This window comes from Lontra canadensis, unplaced genomic scaffold (assembly GCF_010015895.1).
Source record: "Lontra canadensis isolate GAN:19392208 unplaced genomic scaffold, GSC_riverotter_1.0 scaffold16, whole genome shotgun sequence".
NCBI classification, from domain to species: domain Eukaryota; kingdom Metazoa; phylum Chordata; class Mammalia; order Carnivora; family Mustelidae; genus Lontra; species Lontra canadensis.
In genome coordinates, this window is record NW_022631010.1 from 10,602,286 (window position 1) to 10,615,595 (window position 13,310).

At 41.2% G+C, this 13,310-nt stretch overlaps 1 protein-coding gene across 1 annotated transcript in view; it reads right to left on the minus strand.

Moving 5' to 3' along the window:
* HAO1 (hydroxyacid oxidase 1) overlaps positions 1–3,796 on the minus strand; it is a 56,069-nt gene extending 52,273 nt beyond the window's left edge. The window contains exon 1 of the mRNA XM_032859162.1: positions 3,649–3,796. Within this exon, the coding sequence (XP_032715053.1) occupies positions 3,649–3,785 (137 nt within the window). The 5' untranslated portion in view covers positions 3,786–3,796. The remainder of the gene's footprint in view (positions 1–3,648) is intronic.
* Positions 3,797–13,310: the final 9,514 nt, after the last annotated feature.

A 13,310-nucleotide genomic window follows, 5' to 3' on the forward strand; every position in this document is an offset into this window, starting at 1 on the left:
TTTGAAGGAAGACACTTAGCACCAACCTTTAAAGCCATGTGCGGTTACTGAATCCCATCAACTGAGCACAGCGAATTAATGTTTCATAAGTCCTGTAAGATGATCTTGTTGCATTCCAATTTCCCCACATTAATTTTTTACCCTAAGCATTTATATCAAATGAAATATATGTAAATACATATGTAAAATATATAAAACAGCACAATTTCGGTAATCTAATTTTTTACCTTTCATCCTTAATATCATGAGATCTTTAAAACATTTAACTGGCTCACACTCGACTTCTGAGGTATTGCAGTAAAGGAATAAGAGGTTGGGATCATAGCAAACCTATTTAAATAGCCGATCCGGGGCGCCTGGGTGGCTCAGGGGGTTAAAGCCTCTGCCTTCAGCTCAGGTCATGGTCTCAGGGTCCTGGGATCGAGCCCCACATTGAGCCCCACATCGAGCCCCACATCGGGCTCTCTGCTCAGCAGGGAGCCTGCTTCCCCCTCTCTCTCTGCCTGCCTCTCTGCCTACTTGTGCTCTCTCTGTCAAATAAATAAAATCTTTTAAAATGAATAAATAAATAAATAAATAAATAGCCAAACCAGGTTTTGAATGCCTTGGTGTGTAAATGGGTTCCAAAGGCCTATGACCCTCCTGAAAAGGCATGTAGTTGTGTGTGTGTGTGTGTGTGTGTGTGTGTGTGTGTGTTTTAACAGCAATCAGGTCAGGCCATGCAAAATGAAGCAAGCTGACATCAGCTGTTCGCATCATGTTTACAACAGGAAATTATGCTCTTCAGTCTGGTTCCATCTATTTGACTTTACTTGTCCTGTTGTGTTTTATTTTATTTTATTTATTTGATTTGATTATTTTTTGGCCACAATAACAGTAGAGTCCCAAGTCTTACCCCAGAAATGTTTACAAGCAAGTGCGAGATCACATAAGTGAGCCCTGTCCCCAGAACTCCAAACTGTGGGCGGTCTGGTTGGAGCGGAGCACAGAGAGGTTAACAGCTGTCACTGTGAATGACCTTCTGTTGTGGTTGCCAGAGGGGGAGGTGGATACATTTCATAAATGGCTTTTAAGTGCCTTGCCACTGTGTCACAAGGGGTTATCTGGGATTTGGTTGTTCTACAGTCTTGGTTTGAATCAGAATGGGAGAGTTCAGCTTGATTTGCTTAATCCCATTAACCCAAAGACGCCAGGACACCCCACCACCACCTCTTCACTACCAACAAACCCCCCCCCCCCCCCCCCCCCCCCCCCCCCGCAGGAAATCTATGCTTAGCTCCACCTCGCAGTTCCATGCTAGAAGGTTTGGAATGAAGGGTCACCCAACAGATTACACAACAAAAGAGGAATTGAAGGGTTAGATAGGCAGTGGCCCCTAACGTTTGTTGCAATATAAAAACTTCTCAAGCAATTGATAATAAAATAGCATCCGTCAACCTCCAGAGAAGGTTGATTAATCCCCATTTTTTCCCCCTTTCAAACTGAACCAAAGGGAAAGGTCAAGGCTCATGGAAAGGATGGCGTGGCAAACTCATCCTCAGGATCTGTGTTCAGTCCTGAAGTTACTTAGGCCATGCCTAGGCTGGGAGTGGTCACTGGAGTTCCATGTGACCCACACAAGCATGAGGCATGCCTCCCCTTCACAACCCGGAAGTCAATGCTGTCTTCTCTGTCTCACCAAGTTTCTAGAATTTCCAGGGTCGCAGAGGTGTCTGTATTTGCTGCAGCCCTTTGTTCCCTCTTTAAGGCCTCTCAGGGGGCCAGTTGTTTTGGGTACATTTTGCATCAATTCAACCCACCAGCATTATGGAGGTCAAAGATCCATGTGCTCCATGGGAGGGCAAGCTCCCGTGAACAGGGAGTTTGTCGGTCTGGGTCATTGCTCGCTCTTCTGCACGCGGTTCAGAGTCTAGCCCACAGAGATTCCTAGTTAGTGTGAGTTAATTAATTAAGTAGCATGAGGTGAAGGGGGTTGAAGGGTGGGTCGGGAAACAGGTAGTCCCCTGAGCATTATGACCTGAGAAATTAAAAGAGACACCAGCCTGTCGAGGGCCCGAAATTTCCTTGGTTAAAGTGACCAGTTTGGGGTTAAAGTGTTGTTTTTAGGAGACCAGTAAGAGGTAAGCCGTATTACCTGGTGAAGAGAACCGCTATGAGCCTAGGAAGGGACATCTTCTGGAGCAGAAAACTTTGAAGAGGCCCCAATCATTAAATGATTGAAAAAGATCATACAGAATTTTAAGCCTCTCCACCCTGAGCCACCTTTTCCCATTCTGAGGCTCTTCTCACATTTGGGTAGCTCATGTGAGTTCCAGGGAAGATCTGAGATGAAGTCAAGGCTTACGGAAGTTTGGGGGAGAGGGGAAGCCATCCCACACCGTATTCTCGGGCTCCTGGAGGGGGTTCATGGGTGCTGCTTTCCAGGGATGACCTTGTTAGAATAACCTTGTCTCTCCTAATTTACACTCAGAAAAGTGATTTCTTCTTTTCTTTTTTTTTTTTAAGATAGATTTATTTATTTATTTATTTATTTATTTATTTATTTGACACAGAAAGAGAGAAGAGAGAAAGATCACAAGTAGGCAGAAAGGTAGGGAGAGAGAGGGAGGAGCAGATTCCCTGCTGAGCAAGGAGCCCGACTTGGGGCTCAGTCTCAGGACCCTGAGATCATGACCTGAGCCAAAAGCAGAGGTTTAACCCATGGAGCCATCCAGGTGCCTCAGAAAAGTGATTTCTGGGAGATTTTGCTCTAGACTGACAAAGCCAAGAAGGAAGGCAATGCCTTTCCTCTGGATCTTTTCTTCCTTTTTTCTTTAATTTATCACCATCAATGAACACCCACAATTCTCGCTGGCTTTACTAAAGGCTATCCTGTAAGATGGAGAACCCTGAAATCGCCTAGCGTATCAAGGGCTCTCCTCCCCAGCTCCAGCAAATAAACCATTTCGTAACTGCCGAGAGGAAAAAAAAAACACTCCTCTAAAGTTATTTTGTTTTATTTTTATTACACACCGAAACATAAACCATGACACCCACCGGGTTGTGCTTTGAAATATGAAAGGCAAGGAGAACTAATTTGGGGACAGAGGGAGATGAAGCACTTTGGATGAGGGATGAAATAGCCCCGTTGAAAGATGAATGCTATAGAGACAAATTGAAATCTAAAGTGAAAGTTTAGACAACAGTATTCAAAATGAATGATAACGGAAAGGCGGCAGGATGGGAACATTCGAGGCAACAATTCGATCTGGTTCAACCAGATAAGATGGCTATCTTGCCCTTAATGCTAACTGCTTCCTACACCACGAGCGATGGATGAGCCTCCCTGTTACACTCAGAGAGAAAGTATAGTCACCAGAATGCATCACTATTTTTGTACACAGTTAGATGAAGTACCCATGTAATTCCATGTGAGGCAAATGAGGCTTTGTTTTGTCAGTCAATTGTTTGAAATTCCTAGGCTTGGGATATTTTTAAACAACCTACTAGCCCAAGACTTCTCATGGGCCCCAGAGTTTTTGCCTTTCTACTAAGCTTCTATCTAGACAAATAATTTCACATCGTTAACATTATCACTTGGAGATCTTATTTCGGTAGGATGTCCTCATGTAATTTTAACAACATGATTTAAAAATAAAATTTTCTTACCTGGAAAATGCAGCAACATTATCAACCAAAGTTTCCTGGTCATTTGCCCCAGACCTATAATAGTCATAGATAGACTTCTGAAGGACTGATTTCGCATGTTGTTCATAATCACTGATACAAACTAATCGCGTAAACATTTTCACAGGGTATTGCAGCTGTCACTGCAGCCCCAGGTTTGAGGTTTTTTCTCCCCTGCATAGCCTTCCTCATCCTGATAGTTCCACTGCTTGTCAATTTTTAACAGAATTTTTCCAAAGTTCAGATTTACTTCTCTGTTGCTTACATTAAGTGAGTAAATATATGCTTAGATTTTGCAATTTCCCTTGCATCTGTCTGCCAAAGAACAGCTATACCTAAGCCATGAGAAGGTGGGGTTGGGGAGGCAGGAGGAGGGGACTAGTTGTCTGTCACATCAAAAATTAAGGACCTAGAGAGGTACTTGCATGAATCCGCTCCTGGCTCCGTTCTGGCTAAGGCTGCTTCTCCCATACGGTATGTGTGTTTGCTTGGAACCCCGAATAGGTTGCCCACTCATTTTTCTTCCACATTTGGACCATCAACATATCATGTGACAAGGAGCTTATGGAATGAATGGGGCATCCAGTGAAAACAGGGTCTTTGTATAAAATTCAGCTGATTATAAACATTTGTCTTTAACAAGGAACATGAAGCCCAAATTTACAGCTTATGCTTAAAGAGTCTTGTCTCACTCTGGGGAGGATATAAGGAGGTGCAATTCCAAAGACCTTGTGGTCTCCATCTAAAATTTCACTCAATCATGGAACACTTTGAGGGAGACTTGTATTATTAAGACTTTCGGCTTTGACATCAGTCAGACCTGGATTTCCGTCTAGGATCCTCCATGTGAAACTGCTCACCAGCCATTTGGCAGTTGAATTCTAACTGCCTACTTCTGTGTAAGAATGTTTTCTACAACTTGGACCCTGCTTTTCCATGCACTTGGCAGACCACAGTGCTAAGGAGTCGATGTCCTAGGAGACAGCCCTCCACCAAGTCCTCAACCAAGGACTCAAGGGAGTTGGTCCATAAATCCCCCCAGATTCCCCACTCCCCTGGTTGCTCGGGTGCCCCCAGTGTTAGCTGGCTGGTGACCCACCCTGCCGGTTGGCTGCCTTCCCTTCCAATCTACTTTCCTACTCCTTAATTCAATCAAAAAGCTTTAAGCAGTCAGGATCGGCATTGAATTAAACACAGGTTTATTCCAAAAGTTCACAAATGCTTATATTTTTGCATCAGTGTGATAATAGGTAGAAGAACATTAAAATTGCTATTAGAATGTGAATATCTGTTAATATAAGGGTGTCCTAAAAGAAGTAACTCAGTTTTACAGTTACCAGAGTCACTGAGAAGGCTGATCTAAGGCATCTTAATTCTGCTGAGAACTATTCAAAATCTGCAGGTTAAAGCATGATGTTTTCATTTCCAACTTTTATAACTGTTAAAACGGTCAGCACCTTGCAATTAATGTAATTTTGGTGCAGAGGCAACTTAATATTCTGTAATGAACCTTAAGCAAGCCAGGTTCTGGTGAAAAAGGAAGACAATAAGGCCCAGCACTTCTCAAAGTGTGGTCCTGGACCAGCAGGACCAGCAGCAGCAAGCAGCCTCACCTGGGAACTTGTTAGAAATACAGATTCTCAGGCCCCATCCCAGTCCCACCGAGTCAGAAATCCCACAACTACCGTACCGTAATAGGCCTTCCAAGTGACTGTGATGCACAAGATTGTCTGAGAACCACTGCTTTGGCAAGATGGAGAATAAAGGAAGATTTTGTTTTTAAAGGCTTGAATGAAAACAAATAGAAATCTACTCTCATTCTATGCAATGGCAGCTGATTTGGAGTACCATCTTCATGAATAAACTGTAGTCCCCACTTTACTTAATTAGTCTCTTGGTGGAAAGAACTAAAAGAAGTGGCTGGAGCTTAGAAAGCTTTTGTTAATTTGTGATAATGATCTCATTTCAATACCTTACATTCTTTGGGAGACATACACTCCTTTCTAAGTGGCCAAAGGATAGGGATTTTTTGGTTTTGTTTTGTTTCTTTGTACTAGACTCAAAAAAATCTTAACTCATTTTCAGCCCTTTGGAATATCCCAATAAAATGTGCAGCAGACCCATGCATGCCTCACCATCTCTATAACCCCTGGATACTTTCCAAACCCTGGGGACCTCTTCTGCCTTCATCTCAAGGACAACTCAAGCCTGGGCTGTTAGAGAGCTCTCCATCTCCATGTCCTCAAATGGGTCTTCACTCTCTTTTGTCTTAAGGTGTGATTTAGATGATTGGTTGGAGAATGTCTTATTTCCTGTCTATCATTTTTAGAAGCTTTTCATATTCCCTGAGGTGTAGGGTTGGTGGACTGTTTCTAGGCACCAGGAGGGGCCAATGTTTGTGACGTCACGAGCACCAATGCCAGCAAGACACCAGCCTCCCAGGAGAGCTGGAGAGAGTGCATCTCACATGGGTGGAAGCGTTTTCATGGCGGTTGTATTTTGTGTTCTCCTGCTTACTGATGAGTTTGATGATCTTTTATAAATGTATTTACTGGCCTTAAATTTTTCCACTTTGTGAAATGTTTGCTTGTGTCTTTGGCTATTTTTTATATTAGATTTGTTATTGGGATCTAGTGGTAGAATTTCTTTATATACTTTGGATATAGATCCTTTGTGGGTGTATGTATATAAGGTACATGTTTACTAAGTTACTGGCTTGTTTCACACAGGAAAATGCCAATGTCAGTATCAAAGCTGTGTGATGGAGAGCATGTGGTTAGATATTCTCTAATTCCTTTCTTTTTCTTTCTTCTTCACACTTTCTCCATGCCCTTCCCTTATCTCTTTATCTGGGTCATCTTCCACTGAGTTTCCTTTGTTTCTTCTTCCTCTTCCTCCTCCTCCTCTTCTCCTTCTCCTCCTTCCCTTTTTCCTTCCTCCTTTCCTTCCCCTTCTCCTCCTCCTCCTCTTCTTCCTACTTTTCTCCCCCTCCTCCTCCTCTTCCCCTTCTTCCTCCTCCTCCACTTCTTCCTCCTCCTCTCTCTCCCTCCTCCTCTCTCCCTCTGCCTCCTCCTTCTTCTTTTTCTTCTTCTCCTTCTACTACCCCTTCTTCTTTTTCTTCTTCTCCTTCTACTACCCCTTCTTCTTCTTCTTCTTTTCTTCCCTTTCTTCCTCTTCCTCATTCTATTATTATTATCTCTCTTTTATTTTTCCCTCCTTGTTCTAATTAGACCCAAGTCCTAGACAGGCAAGCTACCTCAAACTAGGTGGATTTTTTTTTTCTCTGGTTCATCCATTAAATGTGTTGCCCCTTGAGGTCCTGTCTTTGAGCTGGGGTGAAAGTGCATGCAATCATCACATACTTTTGGAAAGATTTCCTCTTTCATGCTGTGCAAGAGGGCTGACTTTGCAAGCAGTCATCTGGAGGTGATCTGAAGATGGAGATGAGGGGTGTGAAGAGTTTACTTGTGCTTTTTAATTACCCTTCGTGAACACCCTTTTGATGTCCACATTTAAAGTGGTATGGTTTGTCTTCTGCTCCCCAAGGTCCATGGGGTTCTTAAAATAGAGCTCCAATACTAGGTTTAACACATACCCTTGGGGGATAAATTGTTCTACTTACTTCTCTAGGCTTTTGCTTTCACCCAATATTTGGTCTGTTGATTCCTTATTTTATATTTTATATTTAATTATATTTAATTATTTTATGAACATTTTGACACCTTCAGAAATACGTGTGTTACATTTAAAATGACTATAAATTATTTCTAGCAGGATGATTAAATTGACATGTGTTAGATCACTCAGTAGGAACCTGGGTGACAACTCATTTGATTACTAACTGGTAATCATGAATTATTAGTTCAGTTTTGTTTTTCCTTCTTTACCCAGTCCAGGATATTGAAACAGAGTCCCCTCCCTTCCCACCTGCCTGCAACTCACCACCACTATCCTTTCACTGAGGGTGTGGCCCTTCAGGTTCCCATCTTTATATGGGAGTCTCCGTGGCTCTGTGGCTCTGTGGCTCCACAGCTCCATGGCTATTTTTCTCCTCACCCCACATACCCAGACTCTCAGTGGACAGGACTTTGCAGATGTCCTTTGGACAACCTTCAGCTTCAGTGTTGTTGACCAGCTTGCTGGGCTTTTGCTTGGCTTTGAGTTTTTATCTTTGTGTTTGTTTCTTGGTATGTTTATTTGTTTACTTGTTTGGCTTCTCGAGGATATCCATTACTTTTACGCCATTTCAGCAACACATTTTAAAATATGCTTAGAATATCTTCTCACATCTGTAGGTGTTTTGTGAAAGGCTTTTTCTTCAGCAAACTGAATCCACAGTATTTTCAAAAGCCAGATTCTATGTTTTTTCTTTAATTATGGGTCTTTTATTGTACAGAAATTTAAGTTTTATACTGTAATCAAATTTTTCATTAGTTTGGGCTCCTTAGTCTTATTTAGAAAACTCCCCTAGAGGTCATAAAAACATTCTCCTGTATTTTCTTCCATCTGGAACCGATCTTTGTGCACTGAGCTTGTCATTACTGCTCTTCAGCCAGTATGTCTCTTTGACTTCTAAGCCCATCTTGGGATTGCATGTCCTGAATTGTCCCGGTACAGCTGGGCCATAAGACCTGTTGTGGCCAAGGAATCACAGGTGGAAGTATAGTTTATCAACTGAGAATTTAATTGTCAACTGAGACTTTCTGGGGCTAACTTTTCCTCTGCCACAGTAACTACCAATATTCCAAATTGTGACTGGTCCACCAGCCCGAGTTCCCAAATGTATGTTCAATAGAACACAACCTTTAGCCAAACCAAAATGACTATGTAGTGTGAGCAAGAATAAGCTTTTGTTGTTTTAAGACACTGAAACTTTGAAGTTTTTATTCCTGCAGTATAATCCAACACACTCTAACAAACTTAAACCATAGTATTGCAGAAAGAGTCAACAAAAAAGAAAAAAAAAATAAGTATTTGGTTGGGGGGGGTGAGTGGTAAACAAACTGTTGAAGGGAAAAGGATTAAAATTCATGTCATCCAGTGGCAAAACCATTATGATTCATGTCATTTGTAGTAACTTGGAGGCAGATTATGTACTTAATGAACATGTACTATTAAGAGAAGGAGTTGGAAAGCAAAATAAGCAACATGAGTTGGCTACTATTGGCAGCATTGGGTGAATTATTACAAGAAAAATAAATAGACTCACAAAGGTTTGACTGAATTATACACAGGGGGAAAAAAGACTCTCCAATGGAAAAACACAAAAGAGTCTCCAAAGAGAGAATTCAGAAATTTTGGGATTTGAAAAACCTTGGGGAGGCTAGTGGTTGCCAAACCCTATCAATAAAAAATAAAATTTAAAAGATGTTTTGTGTAGAGGCCAGTTCAAATTCAGTTCTGGGGAAAAAAAAAATTCAGTTCTGTGCAAGGATCAAATCTAGGACACAGTCCTCACGTTCCTTATTAACACAACTGAATAAGTTAATCCATTTCAGACAAGACCCAAATAAGAATATGGTAATCAATCTTTTCATATGAATAAGGCCACTTGGGGAAGGGATTAAAATCATGTGGCTGACATGCCCAAGGTATTCTGCTCCAGATAGCCAATACTGCATGGCAAACCATTCCAAATTTAGTAACACAAAGCAAGATCCATTTTGTTACGCTCGTGGATTCTGTGTGTAAGGAATTGGGACAAGGCCAGCAAGGATGGCTTTACTCTGTTCTGTGATGTGGGCTTCAGATGGTATGATATGAATGGATGGGGGTTAGAATCTTCTAGAAGCTAATCACTCACGTATCTAGCACCTTTGCTGGGATATCCCAAACCCTAGGGTCAGTGGGGACAGTCGTCCAGAGCATCTGCTACACAAAGTTTCTTCACATTGTCAGGACTTCACAGCACGGTAACCTCAGGTGACTGGACTTCTTACCCGATGGCTTAGCACTCCAAGAATGAACGTGCTAGCAAACAAGTCATAAGCTACTTGATGTTAATATACATCACTTCCTCTGGTTTTGGTCAAAGAAGTCTCAAATCCACCCAGACTCAAAGGGAAAGAGAGAAACTCCAACTCTTAAAGAAATGACTGTCTAGGAACTTGTGGCCACATTTTAAAAGTCAACAATGAGGGCAAAAGAGACATAGAACAGCATAGCTGGAAGAAAGTAAAGAAATGCTTCCTCTTAACTATCAGGAATCCATTCTTGAAAATCAGAAATTCTACATGAAAATAAAAACTGGAAGCCTACTTCCTAATATTTAAATGGGAAAATTTTTTAATGCATTAAATGCCAACATTCAATCTTCCACCAATTTCCTAAACAATACATCTACATGTAAGTTTTAAGCTGTCATGTCAATGCTCATTTCCTGATCATTTCCTGATGCTCAAACAATTTAAAATGTTGTTAAACAATTACTTCAACCTCCCTAAGAAGGCCACATATCTCTGCAGATCCTCAGCACACTTTTCAAAGCATCTGCCTATGTTTCTGCCCTTTAACAAATGGTAATCAGAATATAATGCAAGACTTTTTTACTCACATAATTTTGTTTAAAATGTTCAGTTGCATTTGGGGGATATAAATATACATTTTGACTTGGGAAAATTGTTCAAATAAACTGTTGAAATTATATGTGTGTTTTAATTGTGAATATTAAGAGCCAAAATGTGTTTTATCAAAAAGCAAGGGAAGACTTCGAAATTGCTCTAGACGAATGCCCACTGAAGGCTTCATAGTGGTTACTCTGTTCCTGTTTTGTCTCTGTGTGCTGTGGAGGATGGTGCTTCCTGACCTTTTATCAGAATCACCTGGGGATTAAGCATAAATTCCTAGGTTCATATCTAGCATTTCTGATTTAGCAGTCTGGAATGGGGGCTGAGAATTTCAAGTATTTGGTGATGTTGGTCTACCATTTGAAGAATTCTTCTGTAGAAGTAAGGAAATATTTTTTTTTTTTTTAGGTCCTAAGTCTCCAGATAAAGAAAAGCCACATTCTGACCCAGTGCAGATATCCTACACATCATCTCTAATGTCAGAACACTCACCCATAGGAGAGTAGAGAGCCTGTGCTCTAAGCTGAATGCCATTTTATTAAAGAAGATTTTCTATTCCTCTCTTACGGGGAAGGAATTTTGCTTAGGAGGCAAAGTGGGCCAAATACTTGATTTAACAAATATGGCCAGTTCCTCCCTTCAAGGTTCATGGTGTTATTGCATGATTCGATTCCCTTCTAGAGGAGGTCTTACTAGCTTCTGGCCCTATGATTAGCTCTAGTCAAGGAATTGTTCATGGAAGTGATGACTGTCAGTTTGGGGTTGGAACACTGCAAGCATTTACATCCTGTAAGACCCTCCTTAACTCTTTCCTTTGTCCAATCAGCCAGCTATGTTCTGACAGTGGCTGCTTTGTCAAGTTGGCTCATGGACAACGGAGTCCCAGGCCACACATAATGGGAACATAGCGTGATCACAAATTATACCTTTGTTGTTCTAAGTCACATACTGCATCCCAGTCTTACGGATATGGATAGGTAAGAAGTAATTTATGTTTTCAAATAACTAATCATTTATCTCACTGTCACTTAGTAATAGCTCATCTTTCCCCACTCTCAATAATCTTCTGTAAGACGGACTATGTCATACTGTGCATATAATTACTAGAACCTAAAACTTGTTCTTTTTAAAAATTTTTTGTTGTTTTGTTTTAGAGAGAGAGAGCATGTTTGGTGGGGAGGAAGAGGGAAGGGAAAGAATCTCAAACAGATTCCTGGGCGGGGAGCCTGAGGTGGGGCTGATACCATGACCCTGAGATCTTTTTATTTTTATTTTTTTTTTTAAGATTTACTTATTTGACAGAGAGAGAGAGAGAGAGAGAGATCACAAGTAGGCAGAGAGGCATGCAGAGAGAGGGGGAGAAGCAGGCTCCCCGCTGAGCGGAGATCCCACTTGGGGACTCCATATCAGGATCCTGAGATCATGACACAAGCAGAAGGCAGAGGTTTAACCCACGGAGCCACCCAGGCGCCCGACCCTGAGATTTTGACCTCAGCCAAAACTAAGAGTCAGGTGCTTAACCGACTGAGCCATCCATGTGCCCCTAAAATTGTTCTTTGTTAAAATCTAACTTGGGGAGCCTGGGTGGCTCAGTTGGTTAAGCATCTGCCTTTGACTCAGGTTAAGACGATCCCAGGGTCCTGGATCGAGGCCCCCATTGGGCTCTGTGCTCAGCAGGGCGTCCACGTCTCCCTCAGCTCCCTCTCCCAGGCTCATGCTCTCTCTCAAATAAATAAATAAAATATTTAAAAAAAAAAAAAAGTCCCTAACTTTATGCCACAACCTTTTTTTTCTGTAGCTGTAAAGATATTCCCAAAGTTAATGATGCAACAAGATGGGTGGTAAGTGCTAGAAATCGTGCTCTCCGTAAGCAATGTACAGGAACGCGAGCCGACAATCTCCGGAGGGCAAGGTTCTTGAAACACAGCCGCAGGAGGAACCGGCTCTCTGATTTTAGAGATTAAGAATCAGTATCGAAATGACCTTAACCAGCTTGGTTTTGTTTAAACTACAGTCTTGTTCTGGGAGAAAAAGTTCTGGATATTGAAAACACGACGTAATTTCTGCAAGGAGATAATTTGAAGCCAGACAGGAATGAAGCTCTACGAACCAGCCGAGGCTGAAAGGAAATTGCTGTCCTTGGACATGCGCCCTGGAGTAGAGTCTCATTCTGCAGGCACCTTGTCTGAGAGGGTGAGACGGAGATGTGCTCCGTCCACCTGCGCGTGTTCGACGTTCTGACTCTTAGGAGTGTTAGCGATGAAAATTAATTAAGCATGCTTCATGTAAATCATTCCCAGTCTCTAAAGGCTGAAAGCCACAAATCCATGTACATGTCAAATGAGAAACTCCTGTGAGCATATTTGAAAACTGGAAAATTTTTAGGGCCAACATCTTTGGGAAATTGCTAAAATGAGAGAATATATTTACAAAAAATGTGTGTGGGAACCATGCAAATATATTAAAAGCAAATGGACTTGGGGAAAGGAGCAGATTGAATGAATTTCCATCCTTCCTTCCTCGTTTTGTTGGTAGTGGTAAGGGTGATGGATTAAAAATAATAATAATAATAATAATAACCCACTTTTTAAAAAGAATTATAAAGGGCTTTTTTATATATATTTTGGTACTTCAACTCCATATGATCTTCAACTCAGTATTGCTGGCAATAACCCCTGGGGCAAGGTAGATGCCCATCCATAAAGGATAGCATAGGAAGAAAGACGATTTAAATTCTAACTATTACCAGTGAGGAAATAGTTTGGCAGGGATGTCTATTCTCTGTTTTGGGGTAGGAGGTAAAGAACTGTTCAGTTCTTTACTAATTAACTTCAATTAGTTCCACGAGGATTGATTCACTGCTTTTTTCAAACCCTACTGGAAGTCATGCATTTACCCATTAGGCTTTAAAAGCTACAATAATATAGTCTCTTTGCTTTTCACTGTAAATATATTTGCTCAACATAATATTATATTGATATATATTATGTAACATCTACTACATTAGCATGCATTGTAGGATATTATTTTAATACATATTATTATGTTAAACTTGTGGATCAAAAGTTATACAGATCT